General features: G+C 37.5%; 1 protein-coding gene across 1 annotated transcript; it reads left to right on the top strand.

Moving 5' to 3' along the window:
* Window positions 1-295: 295 nt before the first annotated feature.
* LOC307056516 (hemoglobin subunit beta-like) lies at window positions 296-1,777 on the top strand (the record flags this gene model as incomplete). The annotated part of the gene is made up of 3 exons (XM_079709329.1): window positions 296-387; window positions 516-738; window positions 1,574-1,777. 3 exons carry the CDS (start codon window positions 296-298, stop codon window positions 1,700-1,702), a joined length of 444 nt encoding a protein of 147 aa, XP_079565455.1. The 3' UTR covers window positions 1,703-1,777.
* Between the last annotated feature and the right edge of the window lie 23,298 nt (window positions 1,778-25,075).

Genomic DNA, 25,075 nt, shown 5'->3' with positions numbered 1-25,075 from the left:
TGATATTAGTAGCAATTTGTATTGCTGGAATGAGTGGGACCTGGAGATACCCAGAGAGAGGGCTGAAGGCCTGGAGTCAGTGCCAGGAATGCCAAGGAGATGTATGGTTGTCATCATTGGTTGTCATCATTCAAGCCTCACCCTGTTGAACCACACCCCAGCATGGGCCAATCTGCTCAGAAAAGCAGAGAGGGCAGGAAGCAGGGCTGGGCATAAAAGGAAGAGCAAGGCCAGAGGCTGCTTGCACTTGCTTCTGACACAACCGTGTTCACTAGCAACTACACGAACAGACACCATGGTGCATCTGACTGGTGAGGAGAAGTCTGCCGTCGCTGCCCTATGGGCCAAGGTGAACGTGGAGGAAGTTGGTGGTGAGGCCCTGGGCAGGTAGGTATCCAGCTGACAGGCACGCTTAAGGAGAGTGAATGGCAGCTGGACACGTGGAGACAGAGCAATCCCCTGAGATCCTGACAGGTGCTGACTCCCTCTGTCCTTTGGCTGTTTTCACCCCTTAGGCTGCTGGTTGTCTACCCCTGGACTCAGAGGTTCTTTGAGGCCTTTGGGGACCTGTCCACTGCTGATGCTGTTATGAAAAACCCTAATGTGAAGAAACATGGCAAGAAGGTGCTAGGCTCCTTTAGTGATGGCCTGAAGCATCTCGATGACCTCAAGGGAACGTTTGCTGCGCTCAGTGAGCTGCACTGTGACAAGCTGCACGTGGATCCTGAGAACTTCAAGGTGAGTCTATGGGACCCTCAATGGTCTCCTTCTTCTTCTTTTTTGTGGTCAAGCTCATGTCATGGGGAGAGGGCTCAATGGCAGGATGCAGTTTAGATGGAAGAGAGGTATTCTGCTTACGGCACTATGGACTCCCCGGGACCCTTTTTTTTATTTTAGTTTATTTTACCCTGTTTGCTCACAACCATCACCTCCTCTTTTTCATTCTTGTTCTCCTCTGTTTTGTTCTCTGCAATGCCTTCTCCTTTTTAAATCACACTTTATTTAGGGTGTCTAATTTTAAAAAAAGACTTTCTTTTTTTATCCAAAAATGTTAATCTAGGGCTTCCCTGGTGGCGCGGTGGTTGAGAGTCCGCCTGCCGATGCAGGGGACACAGGTTCGTGCCCCGATCCGGGAAGATCCCACATGCCGCGGATCGGCTGGGCCCGTGAGCCATGGCCGCTGAGCCTGCGCGTCCGGAGCCTGTGCTCCGCAACTGGAGAGGCCACAACAGTGAGAGGCCTGCGTACCGCAACAACAACAACAACAAAAAGTTTAACTAATATTTTCCTCTTATCTCTTCCTTTAGAAGGAAGGAGGATAAAATGTTGTATTGCTTCTTGAAATGGTTCTAAAGAATAAAAATGAAAACACGTTCTGGATTAAGGCAGAAAGAGAGAAACATTTCTAAATATAAATTCAGGCTGATATGGATGGATTCACATAAGTAGTAACACTGACACTTCAGCTACTTTTCTGCTTATGCCCTAGGGACACAGTTTGGGATGAGACTTAAATACTCTAAGCTGGGTCCCTCTACTAACCATGCTCTTGCTTTTTATCTCTTCCACACAGCTCCTAGGCAACGTGCTGGTGGTTGTGCTGGCTCGTCATTTTGGCAAGGAATTCACCCCGGGGCTGCAGGCTGCCTATCAGAAGGTGGTGGCTGGTGTGGCTAATGCCTTGGCCCACAAGTACCATTGAGATCCTGGCCTATTTCTTGGTGACCATTGGAAGAGCATATTTCCCTTGATTCTATTTTCTGAACATGGGGAAATAATGTCTATCCTCAAGGGTATGGCTTCTGCCTAATAAAGAACTTTCAGCACAATTTCCTGATTCCTTTTACTCATTTTATTCCCTAAGGATATGGGAAAGTCCCTGAAGGTCTACAGATAGGGTGCCTTTGTGTCTTATACAAAGAGGTTAAGGGAAATGAGAAAAGGAAGGGGGCCATACACAGTCAGTAATGGATGAAACTTTTATCTTAAGGCGTAAAAACTGTCAAGAAGATTTGAAATATAGAGAGGATACCGACATTACAGTGGCTCTATGGGGGACCTGAAACCTAAGACAGAAAGTTCAGGTTAATGCTCTGATTCATTTCCAGTAATTACTCAAAAAATAATGTGCTCAAACAGACACATAATTATTGCTCAAAGTACTGTTATGTCTCCTTTTATCCTACTTCTCTTGCTTCCATGCTGTAGGCAGCAATGCTATACTACATCAGATGTTCCTGTTCTAAGGCATAACCTCCCTCTCTCACTTGCCCCAAAAGACCCCAAAATTAACCCTACTCTACCTTTTGAGTTAAAGTTCATAGCTCACATATCACCTGCTTACATGTGTTTTGACCCTGGTCTCAATGAACTTTCCAGTATTACCTAAGGAAATCCTTCCAAACCCTGCCCCTACCTTTACCCACTTTTCACTTTTCTTCCTATCAAGCACACTCACCCTCCATTCTGTATAAGCATTTATGCGTATTTTGTACTATCCTACGTGACTACTGTGCCTTTTGTAGTAGGTCCTCCATAGACAGTAAATGTATACTTATTAAATGAAATAATCAATGAATGAATAATTATTTCTTGTCTTAGAACTCCTGGGAATAGAGGACAATCCAAACAATAGACCATTGCATAGAGTTTCTTTATGTTAATGCACAAAGAAAGTAAACCACTGAGGAAGCATATAGGAAAATAAACTGCTCATCAGACAGTTGCTCTGTCATCATAGGTAATAAAGTATCTATGAACATTATTTTTGTCAAATGTAACATTAGAAGGATTTCGAGAACCTTCTAACTTATATGCATTTCTTTAAATCTATATCATGTTCCTGTTGATTAATTTTAGACTTACTTGACTACCTGAAACTGAACATGTTGCTTCCATCTATAAAAAGTGTTTTTATAATAATTCTGTTTCACTACCAGGTTATAGACAATGCATTATAGTTTACTGTTTCACCACTATACTGTGAATCAACTGAAGGCAGAAGATTTTTTAAGTATTTATTTGTTTCTTCTCAGGTCATTGCACACAGTAGGCACTGAGAACGCTTTTCATCCCAACAGTATGTTTAAGAACCACCTGGTTACATCCCAGAAGCAGAGGAGCCTCAGGAGGATTTTAGGAAGTTTCCTTTCACACTCCTGAGCACAGAAAAGTCATCATAAGAATCAGACATTAGGAGACAAAGAGATTTCCAAAGGATTAGAAAGAGGGTAAGAGAGGCTGTGCGTTTCACAATCTGGAAATGAGGAAACAAAGTACCATTCTTTCCTCTAAATGGTCATAAAAAATAAAAAATATATAAAGACTTACTACACTCTCTTTTGTTCCTTCACCTCTGAAACTGGCCAATGAATCTAGACAAGAAGTTGGGCCTGAAAATCTCCAATACTGGAGAATTCAGGAGAACATCACTGGGATAAGACTTGGATCAATTTCAAACGATTACTATATACTAGGTGTTGGTGTCTCCACATCGGGAGTGAGGAAGTCAAGGGATAGAAGGAGTCTCTGGCAGCTTTTTATATGCTTTCATTCCTTGTTAAAGTGGAGCTTCTGTAAAAGTCTAGGAGTAAAATTAATTCCTTAGCATTTGATTTCAATTTTATGTGATAATTTACCCAACGGTTATTTCTATTTCCTGCTACCGTGTTGCTTTATAGACTATGTTCAGTATGTGTTCATGAAGATGGGGTATGTGTGTGGAAGAAAGAGAGATGGAAAACGAGAGGAGGCTATGAGAGAGAGCCAGAGCCAGAGAGTCAGAGAGAGAGGGAAAGGGAGGGGAGAAGGGTGGCGATGAGAGAGAAAGGGAAGTAACAAATACTGTGCATTACGTTCCATAATCATTTTAAAATAAACTAATTTAATGTCAAGGGAATTCAGCGTAATACTCTAGATTTTCCATTTCTTGAGCCTCAGAGAAGGGCCCTGAAGGTTTGGATTTAGGATTTAATGCCTTACATATTTGTAAACTGTTTCCAGACTGAAGCCAAGATTCTGCCTCTAAAGATGAACAGTTCCAAATTTAACTTGGGAGAGACTGTCCCTTTGCTCTTGATATGTCAGTAACATAACCCACTTATGAGGTAAGCAAAGCTAATTCTGAATGAAAATCTGGGCCCAATAGAGTAAATATTAATAAGGAAGTTATTAACTGAGACGTTAACTGTTCTGTAATAATTAGAATATAACTCCTTTATCAAAGTTACGGTTATACTGATTTTTTTAATAGACAGAAATATGACTTTTTTCTTTTTAAATGAGTTAAACCATACTATTCTTAAACTATTCTGTTTGTATGACCTCTGTTTCTATGAGTTCTGCTTTTCATGGAGCATTTTTGTTTTATTTAATTGTATTTATTTAATTTATTTTGTTATATTTTATTTTACTTTATTATTTTTGGAAGAATGCCAAAACTGTGGTAACTAAGATGTTGTGTATCTGGAAGAGAAGAGTAAATAATAACTGCTTCATCCAGAAAAATATAGATTAGATTGCTGAAATGGTCTACTTGGTGAATTAAAATTGAACACTAGAGCATGTACAAAAGAGCTCTAACTGAAAAGTAATTTTTGAAACAAATGATAAAACCACACATCTCATGATGAATGTCATAATTATATTATATTATAGGGGCACAGTTTGTGATGAGACTGAAATATGCTGAGTCTAAGCTGGGTCCCTCTATAACCATGCCCTTGTTTCTTGACTCTTCCACACAGCTCCTTGGCAACGTGCTGGTGGTTGTGCTGGCTGAGAACCTTAAAAATGAATTCACCGCGGAGTTACAGGCTGCCTATCAGAAGGTGGAGCCTGGTGTGGCCAACGCCCTGGCCCACAATTACCACTAAGCCCCCTTTCCTGATTTCCAGGAAAGACCTTTTTGTCCTCATAGCCCAAAACCTGGATATAGAAAAATAAAGAAGAGTTTTGAGCATCTGGTCTCTGCCTAATAAAAACGTTTATATTCATTGCACTGGTGTATTTAAATTATTTCGCATCTCTCATTCAGATGTCTCTCACATGGGAGGGCAGGCATTTAAGTCATAAAGAAATAAGGGGCTAGTTGAGAACTTGGGAAAATATATCTGTATCTTTGACTCCATGACAGGAGTTGTTGTAAACAGTTAATATAAAACAGACTCTGCTGCTTATTCTTACTTTCCCTTAAATAATTCAAGTTGCAGTTTGATTTGGGAGTTAGATCATTGCTATGTTTTATTTAAATCAATTATTTTATTTAGCCTTCCTTGTAAATGTCTTCTCTCTCTTTAATTGTCCAGAACCTAACAGCCATAATTCCACTAAGTCCTTCTGCCTAAAGACACCACTGTTCTTCTAAGATTTTCCTTATGTATTTTACTGCCCTTATTGCTCCTCCTCCTTTGACTGCTCTTATCCTAGTTTCCTCTGTCGTCTTATAAAGATCCGCATGAAGGACAGAAACCAGGGGGAGGTAGATTTGCTACCTCTTCCCTTGTATTGTAATACTGTGATAAATATAGGACTGAAGACAATGTAAAAAGGGGCTTTTGTGGCTTGATATTCACTGCTGTCTTGTAATTCTTTCATGGTCTTACACCAAATGGAATTCCATTCTCCTCAGGATGGTTTAACATCTACATCCAGGAAGTAATTGGAGGTCTGCTCTCTTCCTTATCCTGTCTCTGATGGTTTCTCTGCCTTTGTAGTTATTAACATAGTGTTACCAGCAGCAACACATGCCAATTTAATTTTATTATTCAATAGCCACTTATGTGGATGCTTGATTCTGGAAATAATATATGAATTTCAAGTAATACTTGTCCCCTGCTGCATCCCAATTCTGAATCTAGTTGGGAAGATTCTGAAGGTAATGCATCTAACAAGTGACTATAAATGAGTGTTTACAAGGGTTTATGAGATCAGAGGTGAAGCTCTTGGTACGAAATGGGTGAGAAAGATAAGTAGATACTTGTCCTAAAGAGAAGAGGAAAAAAACCAGAAAAGAAAAGGAGGATAACATATGCCAAATCATCGATGAATAATGTGTTTGTGTATTCTGAGAATTTCAAGTAAATAGGAAAGAGAATTGAAGCAAAACTGCTTGGAATGGAATAGAATAGAATAGACTATGAATATGAATTTGAATAGAAGAGTATATGAATTTTGGTGAACACTGTGGGGGATATATTTAAAATTAAAAATTCACAAACAAGAGGATATAGTCTTATTATTCATGAAATGCTTGCATTGCTAATTGACAAGTAAAGTAAGATAGTGTAACAGTTCAGAACATAGTTTTGAAATCAGACTGCCTGGATTGAAAAAAAAAACTCTACTACTTATTAGCTCTGACCTTGTGAAAAATTAGTTAACTTTGCTAAACTTCATTTTTCTTACCTGTAAAATACCCAAAATGATATCATTCTTATGGTGTGATTGTAAGGATTAAATGAGATAAAGTGCACAAAAATGTTCATTGCAACATCTGGCACCTCACACTGCCTGACACACAGCTCAGCAAATGTAAACTAAATAGTATTTTTGTTATAATTATTATGAATAATATGGGTAGAATTGGCATCATTGATATCGATGATGATGCCTGAAAGAATTGTCTCATTAAAGAGAAAAAACATAACCAGAAATATTACTGTTTTTTTAATTTGTTTATTTATTTATTTATTTTTGGTTGCATTGGGTCTTCGTTGACGCGCATGGGCTTTCTCTAGTTGCAGCGAGTAGGGGCTACTCTTCCTTGTGGTGCACGGGCTTCTCACTGCGGTGGCTTCTCTTGTTGTGGAGCACGGGCTCTAGGTGTGCGGGCTTCAGTAGTTGTGGCTTGTGGGCTCTAGAGTGCAGGCTCACTAGTTGTGGTGCACGAGCTTAGTTGCTCCACGGCACGTGGGATCCTCCCGGACCAGGGCTCGAGCCCATGTCCCCTGCACTGGCAGGGGGATTCTTAACCACTGCACCACCAGGGAAGACTAGAAATATTATTTCTTGTCTGGTACAAGCTATGCCCCACTCCCCAACCTCTTACATTCAGGGATCTGTATGATTTGTTCATTCCTGAATAGCCACAGCTGAATGTACCAGTTGGGGTCCAGCTGGGAGAAAGAAACCGCATAGTTAATTATAACAAGAGATTGAAGAACTGGAAGACTGATTACTGAGGAGTAAAGAGGACTCTAAATCGCTAAGAATAGAAGATATAGGAAGCAGGCACTGTTCCTAGTGCTGAGATAGAGCATTCAAGTAAGGAACAATGTGAGAGAGGTCTTTTCCCCGGACCTCTTGAGAGAGAGCATGCCCAAGGCTCAAAACATGGTTGAAAAAAAAATTTCAGGCTGCAAAGCTACCTGAAGTGAGGTACATAGTCATCCATCCATTGGGAAGTGCCATGTCAGCAGCATTTATTGAAAATCTGTTCCCTGGGGTGCCAGGGGCAGCCACCCATGTGGAGGAACTGCACCTCAGATGTTCCTATGAAACTGCCTGGGGGTATAATGGGAGAACTGATTCATGAGAAAATAACAGAAAAGCAACACTGGATTACAAATTTACTCCTGCGGTGTCAGAGGGAGCCATTCACTGGAGATCCTGCCTTGGCAGTCCACTGCTACAAAGTCATGTGTGTTGCTGGAAGCTGGCCCTGGAGAAGCTGAGCACCTCGCTGAAGCCTGGAGCTGTAGAGACAGAGATGGTGGCAGGATCCTGACTAGAGAATCACAGCAGAACTAGGAAGAGAATCCCCTTCCTCCTCCAGTGCCTCTCCAGAACACTCTACTAACAAAACTTAACATCGTGCCAACTTGAAAAGGAGAGCTTCTATCAGAGTCTACATCCATCATCACAATATGGGCAATTAAAAGTGGATTAAGAATCAAGAGACAATCAATTATCAATAACTGACCCCCTCCCCTACTGGCCTACACTAAATGCTTGTGTCACTTAGAGTACACAGGGCAATATGTGACAAAAATGCAATTAGGACTAGCAAATCATAAAGCAGTGCTTAGAGGATTATGAAATTAGTAAAAGAAGTAGGGCAGACTTCATCATTGTTTCGATTAACAATTTCTCCTCTGTATAAATTTGATATATTTTTCAACTTGTTCAGATGCTGGGCAAACAAAAGGAGTATGTATTCTATACTCCCATATCCAAGAGAAAGATGGTATACATTACTTCCACTGTTCTGTTTTTGTTTCAGCGACGAGCACAATGATGATAATTTTGAAACTCAAGCAGAGTCTTACTTTATAGCAGATTTTCAACACCACTCTGTAAAAGGTTTACTTTTATTTTTTCTATATATTCTTCAACCTTACATTGTTATCACTTCTAATGTAATTAGAAACTGTTCATGTATTCTTGTAAAATGCACAATGATTTTATGTAATTTATACAAATTGCATTTTCCTATAAAGTACCATTTTTGCTTGTTTCTCTCACTCAGTATATTACATGAAAATTCAGTTGAATTGTTTTGGAAGTTTTAGCCACAGCAATCACAGAAGAAAAAGAAATAAAAGGAATCCAAATCAGAAAAGAAGTAAAGCTGTCACTGTTAGCAGATGACATGATACTATACATAGAGAATCCTAAAGATGCTACCAGAAAACTACTAAACTAAGCAATGAATTTGGTAAAGTAGCAGGATACAAAATTAATGCACAGAAATCTCTTGCATTCCTAAACACTAATGATAAAAAATCTGAAAGTGAAATTAAGGAAACACTCCCATTTACCATTGGAACAAAAAGAATAAAATACCTAGGAATAAACCTACCTAAGGAGACAAAAAACCTGTATGCAGAAAACTAGAAGACACTGATGAAAGAAATTAAAAATGATACAAACAGATGGAGAGATATACCATGTTCTTGGATTGGAAGAATCAACATTGTGAAAATGACTATACTACCCAAAGCAATCTACAGATTCAGTGCAATCCCTATCAAACTACCAATGGCATTTTTCACAGAACTAGAACAAAAAATATTACAATTTGTATGGAAACACAAAAGACCCCAAATAGCCAAAGCAATCTTGAGAAAGAAAAATAGGGCTGGTGGAATCAGTCTCCCTGACTTCAGACTATACTACAAAGCTACAGTCATCAAGAGAGTATGCTACTGGCACAAAAACAGAAATATAGATAAATGGAACAGGATAGAAAGCCCAGAGATAAACCCACACACATATGGTCACCTTATCTTTGGCAAAGGAGGCAAGAATATACAATGGAGAAAAGAAAGCCTCTTCAATAAGTGGTGCTGGGAAAACTGGACAACTACATACAAAAGAACGAAATTAGAAAACTCCCTAACACCATACACAAAAATAAATTCAAAATGGATTAAAGACCTAAATGTAAGACCAGACACTATAAAACTCTTAGAGGAAAACATAGGAAGAACACTCTATGACACAAATCACAGCAAGATCTTTTTTGATCCACCTCTGGAGAAATGGAAATAAAAACAAAAATAAACAAATGGGACCTAATGAAACTTCAAAGCTTTTGCAAAGCAAAAGAATTCATAAACAAAATGAAAAGACACCCCTCAGAATGGGGGAAAATATTTGCAAATGAAGCAACTGACAAAGGATTAATCTTCAAAATTTATAAGCAGCTCATGCAGCTCAATATCAAAAAACCAAACAACCCAATCCAAAAATGGGCAGAAGACTTAAATAGACATTTCTCCAAAGAAGATATACAGGTTGCCAACAACACAGGAAAGAACACTCAACATCATTAATCAATAGAGAAGTGCAAATCAAAACTACAATGAGATATCACCTCACACCAGTCAGAATGGCCATCATCAAAAAATCTACAAACAATAAATGCTGGAGAGGCTGTGGAGAAAAGGGAACCCTCTTGCACTGTTGGTGGGAATGTAAATTGATACAGCCACTATGGAGAACAGTATGGAGGTTCCTTAAAAAACTACAAATAGAACTACCATATGACCCAGCAATCCCACTACTGGGCATATACACTGAGAAAACCATAATTCAAAAAGAGTCATGTACCAAAATGTTCATTGCAGCTCTATTTACAATAGCCAGGACATGGAAGCAACCTAAGTGTCCATCAACAGATGAATGGATAAAGAAGAGGTGGCACATATATCTAATGGAATTTTACCCAGCCATAAAATGAAACAAAATTGAGTTCTTTGTAGTGAGGTGGATGGACCTAGATTCTGTCATACAGAGTGAAGTAAGTCAGAAAGAGAAAGACAAATACTGTATGCTAACACATATATATGGAATCTAAAAAAACCCAAAAAGTGGTCATGAAGAACCTAGGGGCAGGACTGGAATAAAGACGCAGACCTACTAGACAATGGACTTGAGGACTCGGGGAGAGGGAAGGGTAAGTTGGGACAAAGTTAGAGAGTGGCATGTACATATATGCACTACCAAATGTAAAACCGATAGCTAGTGAGAAGCAGTTGCATAACACAGGGAGATCAGCTCGGTGCTTTGTGACCACCTAGAGGGGTGGGATAGGGAGGCTGGGAGGGAGGGAGATGCAAGAGAGAAGAGATATGGGGATATATGTATATGTATAACTGATTCACTTTGTTATGAAGCAGAAGCTAACACACCATTGTAAAGCAATTATACTCCAATAAAGATGTTTAGAAAATAAAAAGAGAATACAGTTGATTGGTTCTTACAGCTGCAAAAATAATATCCATTTATTATGCTTTATTTAGGCTTTCCCTTATAATGAACAGTGAGATGGTCTCCATTTCCACCAACATGAACACCAACAAAATCAATATCTTCCAATGTGCTCTTTTATTGGAAACCAAATAGGCTGTGTAATATAAACATGGGTGGTGTTGCTTTATATAAAATAAAGTCTGCTAATTGTTAACATTAGCAAACTGCTTTCAAAAATTTTGTATATTGTTTTTATTCCTATTAGAGTTTCCTGTCCAACATTTGATTTTATTCAACCTTCTAATGTGCTATTATTAGGAGTGAAAAGTGATATCAAATCTTTCTAAAATTAGAATTTACCTAATTACTACTTTATTTAAGGATCATTAATTCTCTTGTCAATTCAGTCTTTGTGAAATTCTATCCATAGAATTTGTTCAATTTTTTATTATTGTCTTATTTTTGGATAAAATTTAAGAATTCTTTTAATTGGTTTTAAATGTCAAAAATGCTTTCCTAGATTGTCATCTCTATATTAACTCTGTCTGTGGTGTCATTCATTGACCTGAAGTGATTAATTTTCCTTTCATTCTTTGTACCTGGATATCAGGGTTAAAGTTTCTTCCCCTAATATTTAAATACAAAGATTTTTTCCTAAATATTTTGTTGTCAATTTACTTTAACTTTTAGGTTTGTACTCTACTTGAAGTTCTGATTTGCATATTGAGGGTGACAGGAATATCACTTCGTTTTTCTTCAAGTAGTGAATGGTTTTCCCAAATATCGTCTACTAATCAATTTATTCTTTTGCTTTGTGATGTCACCTTTGTCACTGCTCAGGGCCCCAGAGGTACATGGATCTATTTCTGAACTCTCCATATGTTCCATTATTCTGTTTGTTGACTCTTCCATTAAGATCATATTTTTTAAATCTTTATTTTTAAATATGGTCTAGAGTATGTCTAAATATCTAATGTGTTCTTTCTAAATTACTCATTCACATACACTTAGAATGAATCTGTATTTTTTTATTTTAAACTCTACAAAATATTTTATTGCTTGGATGTGCGAGATAAATTTAGGAGGCAGAAGAATAAATACTGGCTCTCAAATTTCTTTGCTAGTGATACACAGAATACAAAAGGAATAGTTTGACAAGTTACAATCCGTTCAGTTTGGGATACATTGTTTGAGTATGAGTCTGAAACTCCAAGAAGAGTCCTAGATATAGAATTAAGTTGATTTTTTCATTAAAAATTATCTAGCACAATATATTGATTAATCAATATAATGCCAATTTATAATAACACCAAGTTCTCATTATATGTGGGTCATTTCTTGAACACTCTGAACTGTTACATTGACATACAGTACTTACCCACTCCCATGCCAACATTACACAAGTTTTATTTTAAAAGTCTTGTTATTGCATAAATTAAGTCTCCACACCTTATCACTACCACATCTTCTTCTTCCTCTTCCAAATTGTCTTAGCTGTTTCGTTTCCTTTTTTTTTATATACAGTATGTCCTTATTAGTCATCAATTTCATACTCATCAGTGTATACATGTCAATCCCAATCGTCCAAGTCATCACAACACCACGACACCCACCCCCCCACAGCTTTCCCCCTTTGGTGTCCACACATTTGTTCTATACATCTGTGTCACAATTTCTGCAGTGCAAACCAGTTCATCTGTACCATTTTTCTAGGTTCCACATATATGCATTAATATATGATATTTGTTTTTTTCTTTCTGACTTACTTCACTCTGTATCACAGTCTCTAGATCCATACACATCTCAACAAATGACCCAATTTCGTTCCTTTTTATGGCTGAATAATATTCCATTGTATACATGTACCACATCTTTATCCATTCGTCTGCTGGTGGGCATTTAGGTTGATTCCATGATGTGGTTACTGTAAATAATGCTGCAATGAACTTTGGGGTGCATGTGTCTTTTTGAATTATAGTATTATCTGGGTATATGCCCAGTATTGGGATTGCTGGATCATACGATAATTCTATTTTTAGTTTTTTAAGGAACCTCCATACTGTTCTCCATAGTGGCTGTATCAATTTACATTCCCACCAAGAGTGCAAGAGGGTTCCCTTTTCTCCACACCCTCTCCAGCATTTGCTGTTTGTAGATACTCTGATGATGCCCATTCTAACTGGTGTGAGGTGATACCTCACTGGAGTTTTGATTTGCATTTTGCTAATGATTAGTGATGTTGAGCAGATTTTCATGTGCTTCTTGGCCATCTGTATGTCTTCTTTGCAGAAATGTCTATTTAGGTCTTCTGCCCATTTTTGGATAGGGTTGTTTGTTTCTTTAATGTTGAGCTGCATGAGCTGTTTATATATTTTGGAGATTAATCCTTTGTCCGTTGATTCATATGCAAATATTTTATCCCATTCTGAGGGTTGTCTTTTCGTCTTGTTTATGGTTTCTTTTGCTGTGCAAAAGCTTTGAAGTTTCATTAGGTCCCATTTGTTTATTTTTGTTTTTATTTCCATTACTCTAGGAGGTGGACCAAAAAAGATCTTACGGTGATTTATGTCAAAGACTGTTCTTCCTATGTTTTCCTCTAAGAGTTTTATAGTGTCCAGTCTTACATTTAGGGCTTGAATCCATTTTGAGTTGATTTTTGTGTATGGTGGTAGGGAATGTTCTAATTTCATTTTTTTACATGTAGCTGTCCAGTTTTCCGAGCACCACTTATTGAAGAGACTGTCTTTTCTCCACTGTATATCCTTGCCTCCTTTGTCATAGATTAGTTGACCATAGGTGCATGGGTTTATCTCTAGGCTTTCTATCTTTTTCCATTGACCTATGCTTCTGTTTTTGTGCCAGTACCATATTGTCTTCATGACTGTAGCTTTGTAGTATAGTCTGAAGTCAGGAAGCCTGATTGCTCCAGCTCCATTTTTTTCCCTCAAGACTGCTTTGGCTATTCGGGGTCTTTTGTGTCTCCATAGAAATTTTAAGAGTTTTTCTTCTAGTTCCATAAAAAAATGCCATTGGTAATTTGATAAGGATTGAATTGAATCTGTAGATTGCTTTGGGTAGTATAGTCATTTTCACAATATTGATTCTTCCAATCCAAGAACATGGCATATGTCTGGATCTGTTGGTATCATCTTTAATTTCTTTCATCCTATCTTATAGTTTTCTGCAGACAAGTCTTTTGTCTCCTAGGTAGGTTTATTCCTAAGTATTTTATTCTTTTTGTTGCAATGGTAAATGGGAGTGTTTCCTTAATTTCTCTTTCAGATTTTTCATCATTAGTATACAGGAATGCAAGAGATTTCTGTGCATTAGTTTTGTATCTAGTATCTTTACCAAATTCATTGGTTAGTTCTAGTAGTTTTCTGGTGGCATCTATAGGATTCTCTAAGTATAGTATCATGTCATCTGCAAGCAGTGACAGTTTTATTTATTCTTTTCCAATTTGTATTCCTTTTATTTCTTTTTCTTCTCTGATTGCCATGGCTAAGACTTCCAAATCTATGTTGAATAATAGTGGTGAGAGTGGACAAACTCGTCTTGTTCCTGATCTTAGAGGAAATGCTTTCAGTTTTTCACCATTGAGAATGATGTTGGCTGTGGGTTTGTCATATATGGCCTTTATTATGTTGAGGTAATTTCCCTCTATGCCTACTTTCTGGAGGGTTTTATCATAAATGGGTGTTGAATTTTGTCAAAAGCTTTTTCTGCATCTATTGAGATGATCATATGGTTTTTATTCTTCAATTTGTTAATATGGTGTATCACATTGATTGATTTGTGTATATTGAAGAATTCTTGCATCCCTGGGATAAATCCCACTTGATCATGGTGTATGATCCTTTTAATGTGTTGGTGGATTCAGGTTGCGAGTACTTTGTTGAGGATTTTTGCATTTATATTCATCAGTGATATTGTTCTGTATTTTTCTTTTTTTGTAATATCTTTGTCTGGTTTAGGTATCAGGGTGATGGTGGCCTCATAGAATGACTTTGGGAGTGTTACTTCCTCTGCAATTTTTGGGAAGAGTTTGAGAAGGATAGGTGTTAACTCTTCTCTAAAAGTTTGATAGAATTCACCTTTGAGGCCATCTTGTCCTGGGCTTTTGTTTGTTGGAAGATTTTTAATCACAGTTTCAATTTCATTACTTGTGATTGGTGTGTTCATATTTTGTATTTCTTCCTGGTTCAGCCTTGGAAGGTTATACATTACTAAGAATTTGTCCATTTCTTCCAGGTTGTCCATTTTACTGGCATAGAGTTGCTCGTAGCAGTCTCTTAAGATTCTTTGTATTTCTGCAGTGTCTGTTGTAACTTCCACTTTTTCATGTCTAATTTTATTGATTTGAGTCCTCTCCCTCTTTTTCTTGATGAGTCTGGCTAATGGTTTATCAATTTTCTTTATCTTCTCAAAGAACCAGTTTTTAGTTTTATTGATCTTTGCTATTGTTTTCTATTTCACCTATTTCTGCTCTGATCTTTATGAATTCTTTCCTTATGCTAACTTTGGGTTGTGTTTGTTCTTCTTTCTCTAGTTCCTTTAGGTGTAAGGTTAGATTGTTTATTTGAGATTTTTCTTGTTTCTTGAGGTAGGCTTGTATAGCTATAAACTTCCCTCATAGAACTGCTTTTGACGCGTCCCATAAGTTTTGGATCGTCGTGTTTTCATTGTCATTTGTCTCTAGGTATTTTTTTATTTCCTCTTTGATTTCTTCAGTGACCTCTTGCTTATTTAGTAACGTATTGTTTAGCCTCCATATGTTTGTGTTTTTTACATTTTTTCCCCTGTAATTCATTTCTAATCTCATAACGTTGTGGTCAGAAAGGATGCTTGATATGATTTCAATTTTCTTAAATTTACTGAGGCTTGATTTGTGACCCAAGATGTGATCTATCCTGGAGAATGTTCTGTGTGCACTTGAGAAGAAAGTGTAATCTGCTGTTTTTGGATGGAATGTCCTATAAATATCAATTAAATCTATCTGGTCTATTGTGTCATTTAAAGCTTCTGTTTCCCTACTGATTTTTATTTTGGATGATCTGTCCATTGGTGTGAGTGAGGTGTTAAAGTTCCTCACTATTATGGTGTTACTGTCGATTTCCTCTTTTATAGCTGTTAGCAGTTACCTTATGTATTGAGGTGCTCTTATGCTGGGCGCCTATATATTTATAATTGTTATATCTTCTTCTTGGATTGATCCTTTGATCATTATGTAGTTTCCTTCCTTGTCTCTTGTAACAATCTTTATTTTAAAATCTGTTTTATCTGATATGAGTATTGCTATTCCAGCTTTCTTTTGATTTCCATTTGCATGGAATATTTTTTTCCATCCTCTCACTTTCAGTCTGTATGTGTCCCTTGGTCTGAAGTGGGTCTCTTGTAGACAGCATATATATGGGTCTTGTTTTTGTATCCATTCAGCCAGTCTGTGTCTTTTGGTTGGAGCAGTTAATCCATTCACGTTTAAGGTAATTATCGATATGTATGCTCCTATGACCATTTTCTTAATTGTTTTGGGTTTGTTTTTGTAGGTCTTTTTCTTCTCTTGTGTTTCCCACTTAGAGAAGTTCCTTTAGCATTTGTTGTAGAGCTGGTTTGGTGGTGCTGAATTCTCTTAGCTTTTACTTGTCTGTAAAGCTTTTGATTTCTCCATCGAATCTGAATGAGATCCTTGCCAGGTAGAGTAATCTTGGTTGTAGCTTCTTCCCTTTCATCACTTTAAGTATATCATGCCACTCCCTTCTGGCTTGTAGTGTTTCTGCTGAGAAATCAGCTGTTAACCTTATGGGAGTTCCCTTGTATGTTATTTGTCATTTTTCCCTTGCTGCTTTCAATAATTTTTCTTTGTCTTTAATTTTTGCCAATTTGATTACTATGTGTCTTGGTGTGTTTCTCCTTGGGTTTATCCTGTATGGGACTCGCTGCACATCCTGGACTTGGGTGGCTATTTCCTTTCCCATGGTAGGGAAGTTTTCGACTATCATCTCTTCAAATATTTTTCTGGTCCTTTCTCTCTCTCTCTTCTCCTTCTGGGACCCCTATAATGCGAACGCTGTTGCATTTAATTTTGTCCCAGAGGTCACTTGGCTGTCTTCATTTGTTTTCATTCTTTTTACTTTCTTTTGTTCTGCAGAAATGAATTCCACCATTCTGTCTTCCAGGTCACTTATCCGTTCTTCTGCCTCAGTTATTCTGCTATTGATTCCTTCTAGTGCAGTTTTCATTTCAGCTATCGTATTGTTCATCTCTGTTTGTTTGTTCTTTAATTCTTCTAGGTCTTTGTTAAACATTTCTTGCATCTTCTTGATCTTTGCCTCCACTCTTTTTCTGAGGTCCTGGATCATCTTCACTATCATTATTCTGAATTCTTTTTCTGGAAGGTTGCCTATCTCCACTTCATTTAGTTGTTCTTCTGGGATTTTATCTTGTTCCTTCATCTGGTACATAGCCCTCTGCCTTTTCATCTTGTCTGTCTTTCTGTGAATGTGGTTTTTGTTCCACAGGCTGCAGGATTGTAGTTCTTCTTGCTTCTGCTGTCTGCTCTCTGGTGGATGAGGCTCTCTTAATCTGTATTCTGAATGATAGTTTCTTTGTTCAATTAGCTTGTGATCTGAATGAGATTACCTTGGATTTAGAGACACATTTGGGGAGAATAGAAATCTTGAGTTGTACTATCCATTAAGATAGCATGTGTTTCCCTTTATATAGATTTTGTTTTGTGCCATTTTGGAGTGTTTTGACAATTTTTATAAAATATATCACACATATAGTACAAAAATAATTGCATCTCAGTGATTACACTTACATCCTTAATTTCCCTGACTCAAATATCCATTTGTTATTTTTCTCTTCTCCAAGATAATGCAATGGACTTAGAACAATTTATCTCCATTTTTCCCCCTCCCAATCTCTCCTTTTTGTTGTATGTTTTAAATATTTTGTAGTTTTATCCTCTAAATTTTCTATTATTATATACTTTAAACAGTGAAGAAATATTTGTAATTATTTACATATTTGCTTAACATACATTTTTTTATTTCTAACCTTCCCCTTAAAATCATTTTCCTTTTTCCTAATGTGCTTAATATTATTTTTATTTGTTGGAAATGTTTTTGTTAGTTTTGGTTTATCTGAAAATGCCTTAATTTTCTCCATTCTTAAAGCATATTAAAATAATATCATTAATGTGCAAGTCAGTAGAAAAAATAGAAAGCCAAGAAATAGATCACAGTAAAATATAATAATTTAGTATGTAAATATTTAGTCTTTAAGTTTAGCAGAGAAATGAAAAAAAAATCTCAACGGAATTTCCCTATTTTGACTTTTAACAAAAATTTATGTCAGGTGAGAATTTACCAAGTGCGGGTTCACTCATTTAACATGTCTTCTTAAATGCCAAAGCTCTCAGCTTGGGATGGCAATATTGAACAGTAGGGAATTTTGGAGCCTCATTTTTAATGGACCTTAACAGCAAGGCAACCATGCTGGCAGCATCCAGGTCTAGAAGAAAGTTGAATTGCTATGTACATCTGGAATTAACAAGGTAAAGAAAAGGCTCTCATTTTTAAGTCGAAGGTTTTAGGAGGTCAAATCAGAGGTGAAAAAGGTTTGATAATAGAAAGGGGTTTTAAAACAGTCCAGTTGAAATAAAACAAAACAAAAACAAAGAGATGAAGACATCAATATAAAAATGTGAATCAGTTGACTGATACATAGATCATCAAATGTTCTCTTTTATATTTTGCTGTTGCTGAGTATTTTCTTTCTTTTTTTTTTTTTTTTGATGTTGTTGGCAGGAGTTTATTAATTTATTTATTTATTTTTGCTGTGTTGGGTCTTCGTTTCTGTGTGAGGGCTTTCTCTAGTTGTGGCAAGTGGGGGCCACTCTTCACTGCGGTGCGCAGGCCTCTCACTGTTGCGGCCTCTCTTGTTGCAGGAGCACAGGCTCCAGACGCGCAGGCTCAGCAGTTGTGGCTCACGGGCCTAGTTGCTCCGCGGCATGTGGGATTCTCCCAGACCAGGGCTCGAACCCATGTCCCCTGCATTAGCAGGCAGACTCCCAACCACTGCACCACCAGGGAAGCCCTGAGTATTTTCAAGAACACATAATAAGCGAATAGAAGCTCATTTATGTCATAAGCTAATCAAATCATACAAATCCTGATGGGAACTTCTCAGACACCCAGATGGCTCCAGTTAGGTGCATCATGTAACATAATTTTTTATCATGCTTCTAAATAATGGATAATCATTTTCCAATATTTTAATCATGAGAATACTATTTATTGATATACAATTTATAATAATTAAAATAATAAATATATATAGATATACAAATAATATAGAATAAAGGAGAGCATTCAAAAAATGAATAGTTATAACCATTCATGTAAACTGGGATTTTAAAACCATTCTGCGTTTCCGGTGAATAAGCTCTCTCTGATGCAAACATAGTTAGGACCCCTGAACATCTTGTTCCGTGGACTAGGCTTGTAGAAGGTTCTCATCTTTTCAGTTATTCCAAAACCCTTAAAGGCCTGGCTTCCCTTACATTTATTCAGTTCTGAAACAAACCTGCTTTATGCATCTTTGAAGAAAGGGAAAAATTCATGGCCTGCTTCTGCCCCCTGCTGGTTTCCAGATGGGATCATTAGAGGAATTAGCTATCAAAGAGTGACAGTATAATGTATTTTTCAAAGCAGGTCCTGTGTGGGTGCCACTAAATAATTATGCTGAAGTACAAACAAAAATATGCATTGTCCTGGAATACAGAGATGTATTTATTCAATGTAATTATAAAGATACTGACTTTTAGATCTAACTCTCTTCCTCTGTGCTTTCAGGGTAAGCAAGGACTGTTGTTCATTACTCTACCTAATCTGAAAAATGTCAGCAAGTAATCACATAGGGAATCATTTCCAAAGGACAGAAAAAAAAAAAGTGCCCGAACACGTAGGTCAGTTTGAATTGGAGAACATAAGAAAAGCCTAACCTGAAAAAAATGTTCTATTTAAGGTTGATCACAGATATGCTTCCAAATCAGTACTCTGGACAAAGTGCACAGAGGGATATCATAATCATATAATTATCTCGGACTGAAATTCACTGATGCTTGTCCTCTCCAGTTGTTTATTTTATGCCAGACATTGTTCTGGTTGCCAAAAATTCAGAAAGAAGTATTATGCATACTGACTTTGAGGTGGTCACATCACACAGCATGATGTTTTGGGAAATAATGGGTCTTTTCTTTTCTTTTCTTTTCCTTTGTAGTACAGGTGGAGCATCTGACATATCTGAACACTTCCTTCTTGGAATCTTCATTTATTAGTCTCATCAACACCATCCTCTCCTGATTCCCATACTATGTCTCAAAACAGAATTTTTTAAAAGTCTCCAACATTTATTACTCTTCTATTGTTATAAGGTTGATATTCTCTGTGGCAGTACCATTAATATTTGTGGCTAGTCTGAAGAAGCTTGAAGGAGAGTATATTCTTTCAATGCCTGCCTACATTCACAGAATATTTGCATCTTTTGGCATCAATCCTAGGGCCTAGCCTATATGTCTGGGTCAGACTGGGCATGATAGGAATCGTATCTGAATTTTGAGTTTTATGACCAAGATCAGCAAGAATTCTTAGGACAGCATCTGTTTTATATATCATATAAATCTTGTAGATGATGACCCAAGATTGGTAGTGTGTGGCCAACAAGGATCAGATGTATACTTTAAGATATGAGTGTTTAGGTCTCATGGAACTTTTCACCGTATTGGCATTTGTCTTGTTTTTATACCTCTGTAATGGTACAGATTTTATTTCATAGATTAATTCATTAATAGAACAATTATTTGATACATGCCCACTGTATGCTAAATCTTATTTTACATATCAGTGAACAAAAAACAGACATAACTCCTGATCTTCTAGAGCTTCCAATATATCTAATGAGCAATCAGCATATAATAAGTGGTATAAATACAAAGCAGGGTATTTCAATGAGAGTAACTTATTTGAGAGAATGGGAGAAATAATGGTGGGGTTACAAAAATCACTCTGAAGAAGCACCATTGAACTGAAACCTGAATTACTAAAGGTGCTTTTGTGCAAAAACTTGGAGAAAGTCATTCTAAGCAGACAAAAGATCAAGGACAAAGATCCTGAGACAGGAATACTGTTAATTTGTTTTGAGGAAGAGAAAGATGGCTAGTGATTAGGGATCAAAGCCAACAATGGTCTCTGATGTAGAAGTAGAGGTGGATGGGCAAGTTCATGTAAAGTTTTCTGACCATGATAAATAATTTTTATTTTATTTTAAAAGCAATAAGAATCCATCAGAGTGGTTTTCAACAAAGGCTTATGTGATCTAGTAGACTTTTGTAGAAAAATAGTCTGGTTTCTCTGGAAAGAATACATTTTTTGGAGGCAAGTGCAAAAACAATTAAAATGGCTAGCAAATTATTACAATAACCAAGGAAGAAATGATGATGTTATACACCAAGATATTGGCATTATATAGGTCTATATGAGAAAAGTGTGCAGATTCAGGGTACATTTTAGGATGGAAATGATACAAATTGATGAAGGATTTGATGGACAGGGGAGGAATATCAAGAATGACTCAAGAGTTTTCTCAAGCAATTATGTGATTGCTAGAGTCATTTTATGACATTAGGAGAAAATAGTGAGAAAATTGATTTGGGGAAAAAATAAAATATTTGATAGTCATAATTTTAATTTTTAGATTAAATACCCAGATGGAGATATCAAGTAGACAATTATATCCATGAATCTAAAATCATAGGAGAGGGAGAAACCAAGATGGTGGAGTAGAAGGATGTGCTCTCACTCCCTCTTGAGAGAACACCAGAATCACAACTAGCTGCTGGGCAATCATCGACAGGAAGACACTGGAACTCACCAAAAAAGATATCCCACATCCAAAGACAAAGGAGAAGCCACAATGAGACGGTAGGAAGGGCACAATCACAGTAAAATCAAATCCCATAACTGGTGGGTGGGTGACTCACAGACTGGTGAACACTTATACCACAGAAGTCCACTCACTGGAGTGAACGTTCTGAGTCCTATATCAGGCTTCCCAACCTGGGGGTCTGGCAATGGAAGGAGGAATTCCTAGAGAATCAGAATTTGAAGCCAAGTGGGAATTGATTGCAGGTTTTTGACAGGACTGGGGGAAAGAGAGAACCCACTCTTGGAGGGCACACACAAAGTAGTGTGCGCATCGGGACCCAGGGGAAGGAGCAGTGACCCCAGGGGAGACTGAACAAGACCTACTTGCTAGTGTTGGAGGGTCTCCTGCAGAGGCGGGGGCGGGGGGCGGCAGTGGTTCACCATGGGGAAAAGGACACTGGCAGCAGAAGTTCTGGGAAGTACTCCTTGGTGTGAACCCTCCCAGAGTCTGCCATTAGCCACATCAAAGAGCCCAGGTAGGTTCCAGTGTTGGGCTGCCAAAGGCCAAACAACCAACAGGGAGGGAACCCAGCCCCACCAATCAGCAGACAAGTGGATTAAAGTTTTACTGAGCTCTGCCCACTAGAGCAACAGCAAACTCTAAGCACCACCAGTCCCTCCCATCAGGAAGCTTGCTCAAGCCTCTTAGATAGCCTCATCCACCATAGGGCAGACAGCAGAAGCAAGAAGAACTACAATCCTGCAGCCTGTGGAACAAAAACCACATTCACAGAAAGACAGACAAGATGAAAAGGCAGAGGGCTATGTACCAGATGAAGGAACAAGATAAAATCCCAGAAGAACAACTAAATGAAGTGGAGATAGGCAACCTTCCAGAAAAAGAATTCAGAATAATGATAGTGAAGATGATCCAGGACCTCAGAAAAAGAGTGGAGGCAAAGATCAAGAAGATGCAAGAAATGTTTAACAAAGACCTAGAAGAATTAAAGAACAAACAAACAGAGATGAACAATACGATAGCTGAAATGAAAACTGCACTAGAAGGAATCAATAGCAGAATAACTGAGGCAGAAGAACGGATAAGTGACCTGGAAGACAGAATGGTGGAATTCATTTCTGCAGAACAAAAGAAAGTAAAAAGAATGAAAACAAATGAAGACAGCCAAGTGACCTCTGGGACAAAATTAAATGCAACAGCGTTCGCATTATAGGGGTCCCAGAAGGAGAAGAGAGAGAGAGAAAGGACCAGAAAAATATTTGAAGAGATGATAGTCGAAAACTTCCCTACCATGGGAAAGGAAATAGCCACCCAAGTCCAGGATGTGCAGCGAGTCCCATACAGGATAAACCCAAGGAGAAACACACCAAGACACATAGTAATCAAATTGGCAAAAATTAAAGACAAAGAAAAATTATTGAAAGCAGCAAGGGAAAAATGACAAATAACATACAAGGGAACTCCCATAAGGTTAACAGCTGATTTCTCAGCAGAAACACTACAAGCCAGAAGGGAGTGGCATGATATACTTAAAGTGATGAAAGGGAAGAAGCTACAACCAAGATTACTCTACCTGGCAAGGATCTCATTCAGATTCGATGGAGAAATCAAAAGCTTTACAGACAAGTAAAAGCTAAGAGAATTCAGCACCACCAAACCAGCTCTACAACAAATGCTAAAGGAACTTCTCTAAGTGGGAAACACAAGAGAAGAAAAAGACCTACAAAAACAAACCCAAAACAATTAAGAAAATGGTCATAGGAGCATACATATCGATAATTACCTTAAACGTGAATGGATTAACTGCTCCAACCAAAAGACACAGACTGGCTGAATGGATACAAAAACAAGACCCATATATATGCTGTCTACAAGAGACCCACTTCAGACCAAGGGACACATACAGACTGAAAGTGAGAGGATGGAAAAAAATATTCCATGCAAATGGAAATCAAAAGAAAGCTGGAATAGCAATACTCATATCAGATAAAACAGATTTTAAAATAAAGATTGTTACAAGAGACAAGGAAGGAAACTACATAATGATCAAAGGATCAATCCAAGAAGAAGATATAACAATTATAAATATATAGGCGCCCAGCATAAGAGCACCTCAATACATAAGGTAACTGCTAACAGCTATAAAAGAGGAAATCGACAGTAACACCATAATAGTGAGGAACTTTAACACCTCACTCACACCAATGGACAGATCATCCAAAATAAAAATCAGTAGGGAAACAGAAGCTTTAAATGACACAATAGACCAGATAGATTTAATTGATATTTATAGGACATTCCATCCAAAAACAGCAGATTACACTTTCTTCTCAAGTGCACACAGAACATTCTCCAGGATAGATCACATCTTGGGTCACAAATCAAGCCTCAGTAAATTTAAGAAAATTGAAATCATATCAAGCATCCTTTCTGACCACAACGTTATGAGATTAGAAATGAATTACAGGGGAAAAAATGTAAAAAACACAAACATATGGAGGCTAAACAATACGTTACTAAATAAGCAAGAGGTCACTGAAGAAATCAAAGAGGAAATAAAAAAATACCTAGAGACAAATGACAATGAAAACACGACGATCCAAAACTTATGGGACGCGTCAAAAGCAGTTCTATGAGGGAAGTTTATAGCTATACAAGCCTACCTCAAGAAACAAGAAAAATCTCAAATAAACAATCTAACCTTACACCTAAAGGAACTAGAGAAAGAAGAACAAACACAACCCAAAGTTAGCATAAGGAAAGAATTCATAAAGATCAGAGCAGAAATAGGTGAAATAGAAAACAATAGCAAAGATCAATAAAACTAAAAACTGGTTCTTTGAGAAGATAAAGAAAATTGATAAACCATTAGCCAGACTCATCAAGAAAAAGAGGGAGAGGACTCAAATCAATAAAATTAGACATGAAAAAGTGGAAGTTACAACAGACACTGCAGAAATACAAAGAATCTTAAGAGACTGCTACGAGCAACTCTATGCCAGTAAAATGGACAACCTGGAAGAAATGGACAAATTCTTAGTAATGTATAACCTTCCAAGGCTGAACCAGGAAGAAATACAAAATATGAACACACCAATCACAAGTAATGAAATTGAAACTGTGATTAAAAATCTTCCAACAAACAAAAGCCCAGGACAAGATGGCCTCAAAGGTGAATTCTATCAAACTTTTAGAGAAGAGTTAACACCTATCCTTCTCAAACTCTTCCAAAATATAGCAGAGAGAGGAACACTCCCAAACTCATGAGGTCACCATCACCCTGATACCAAAACCAGTGAAAGATGTTACAAAAAAAGAAAACTACAGGCCAATATCACTGTTGAACATAGATGTGAAAATCCCCAACAAAATGCTAGCGAACAGAATCCAGCAGCACATTAAAAGGATCATACACCATGATCATGTGGGGTTT

Source organism: Hyperoodon ampullatus (assembly GCF_949752795.1).
Source record: "Hyperoodon ampullatus genome assembly, chromosome: 7".
Taxonomy (NCBI): domain Eukaryota; kingdom Metazoa; phylum Chordata; class Mammalia; order Artiodactyla; family Ziphiidae; genus Hyperoodon; species Hyperoodon ampullatus.
Note: the sequence above shows the minus strand (reverse complement) of the source record. Positions and strands in the feature narration are given on the sequence as shown.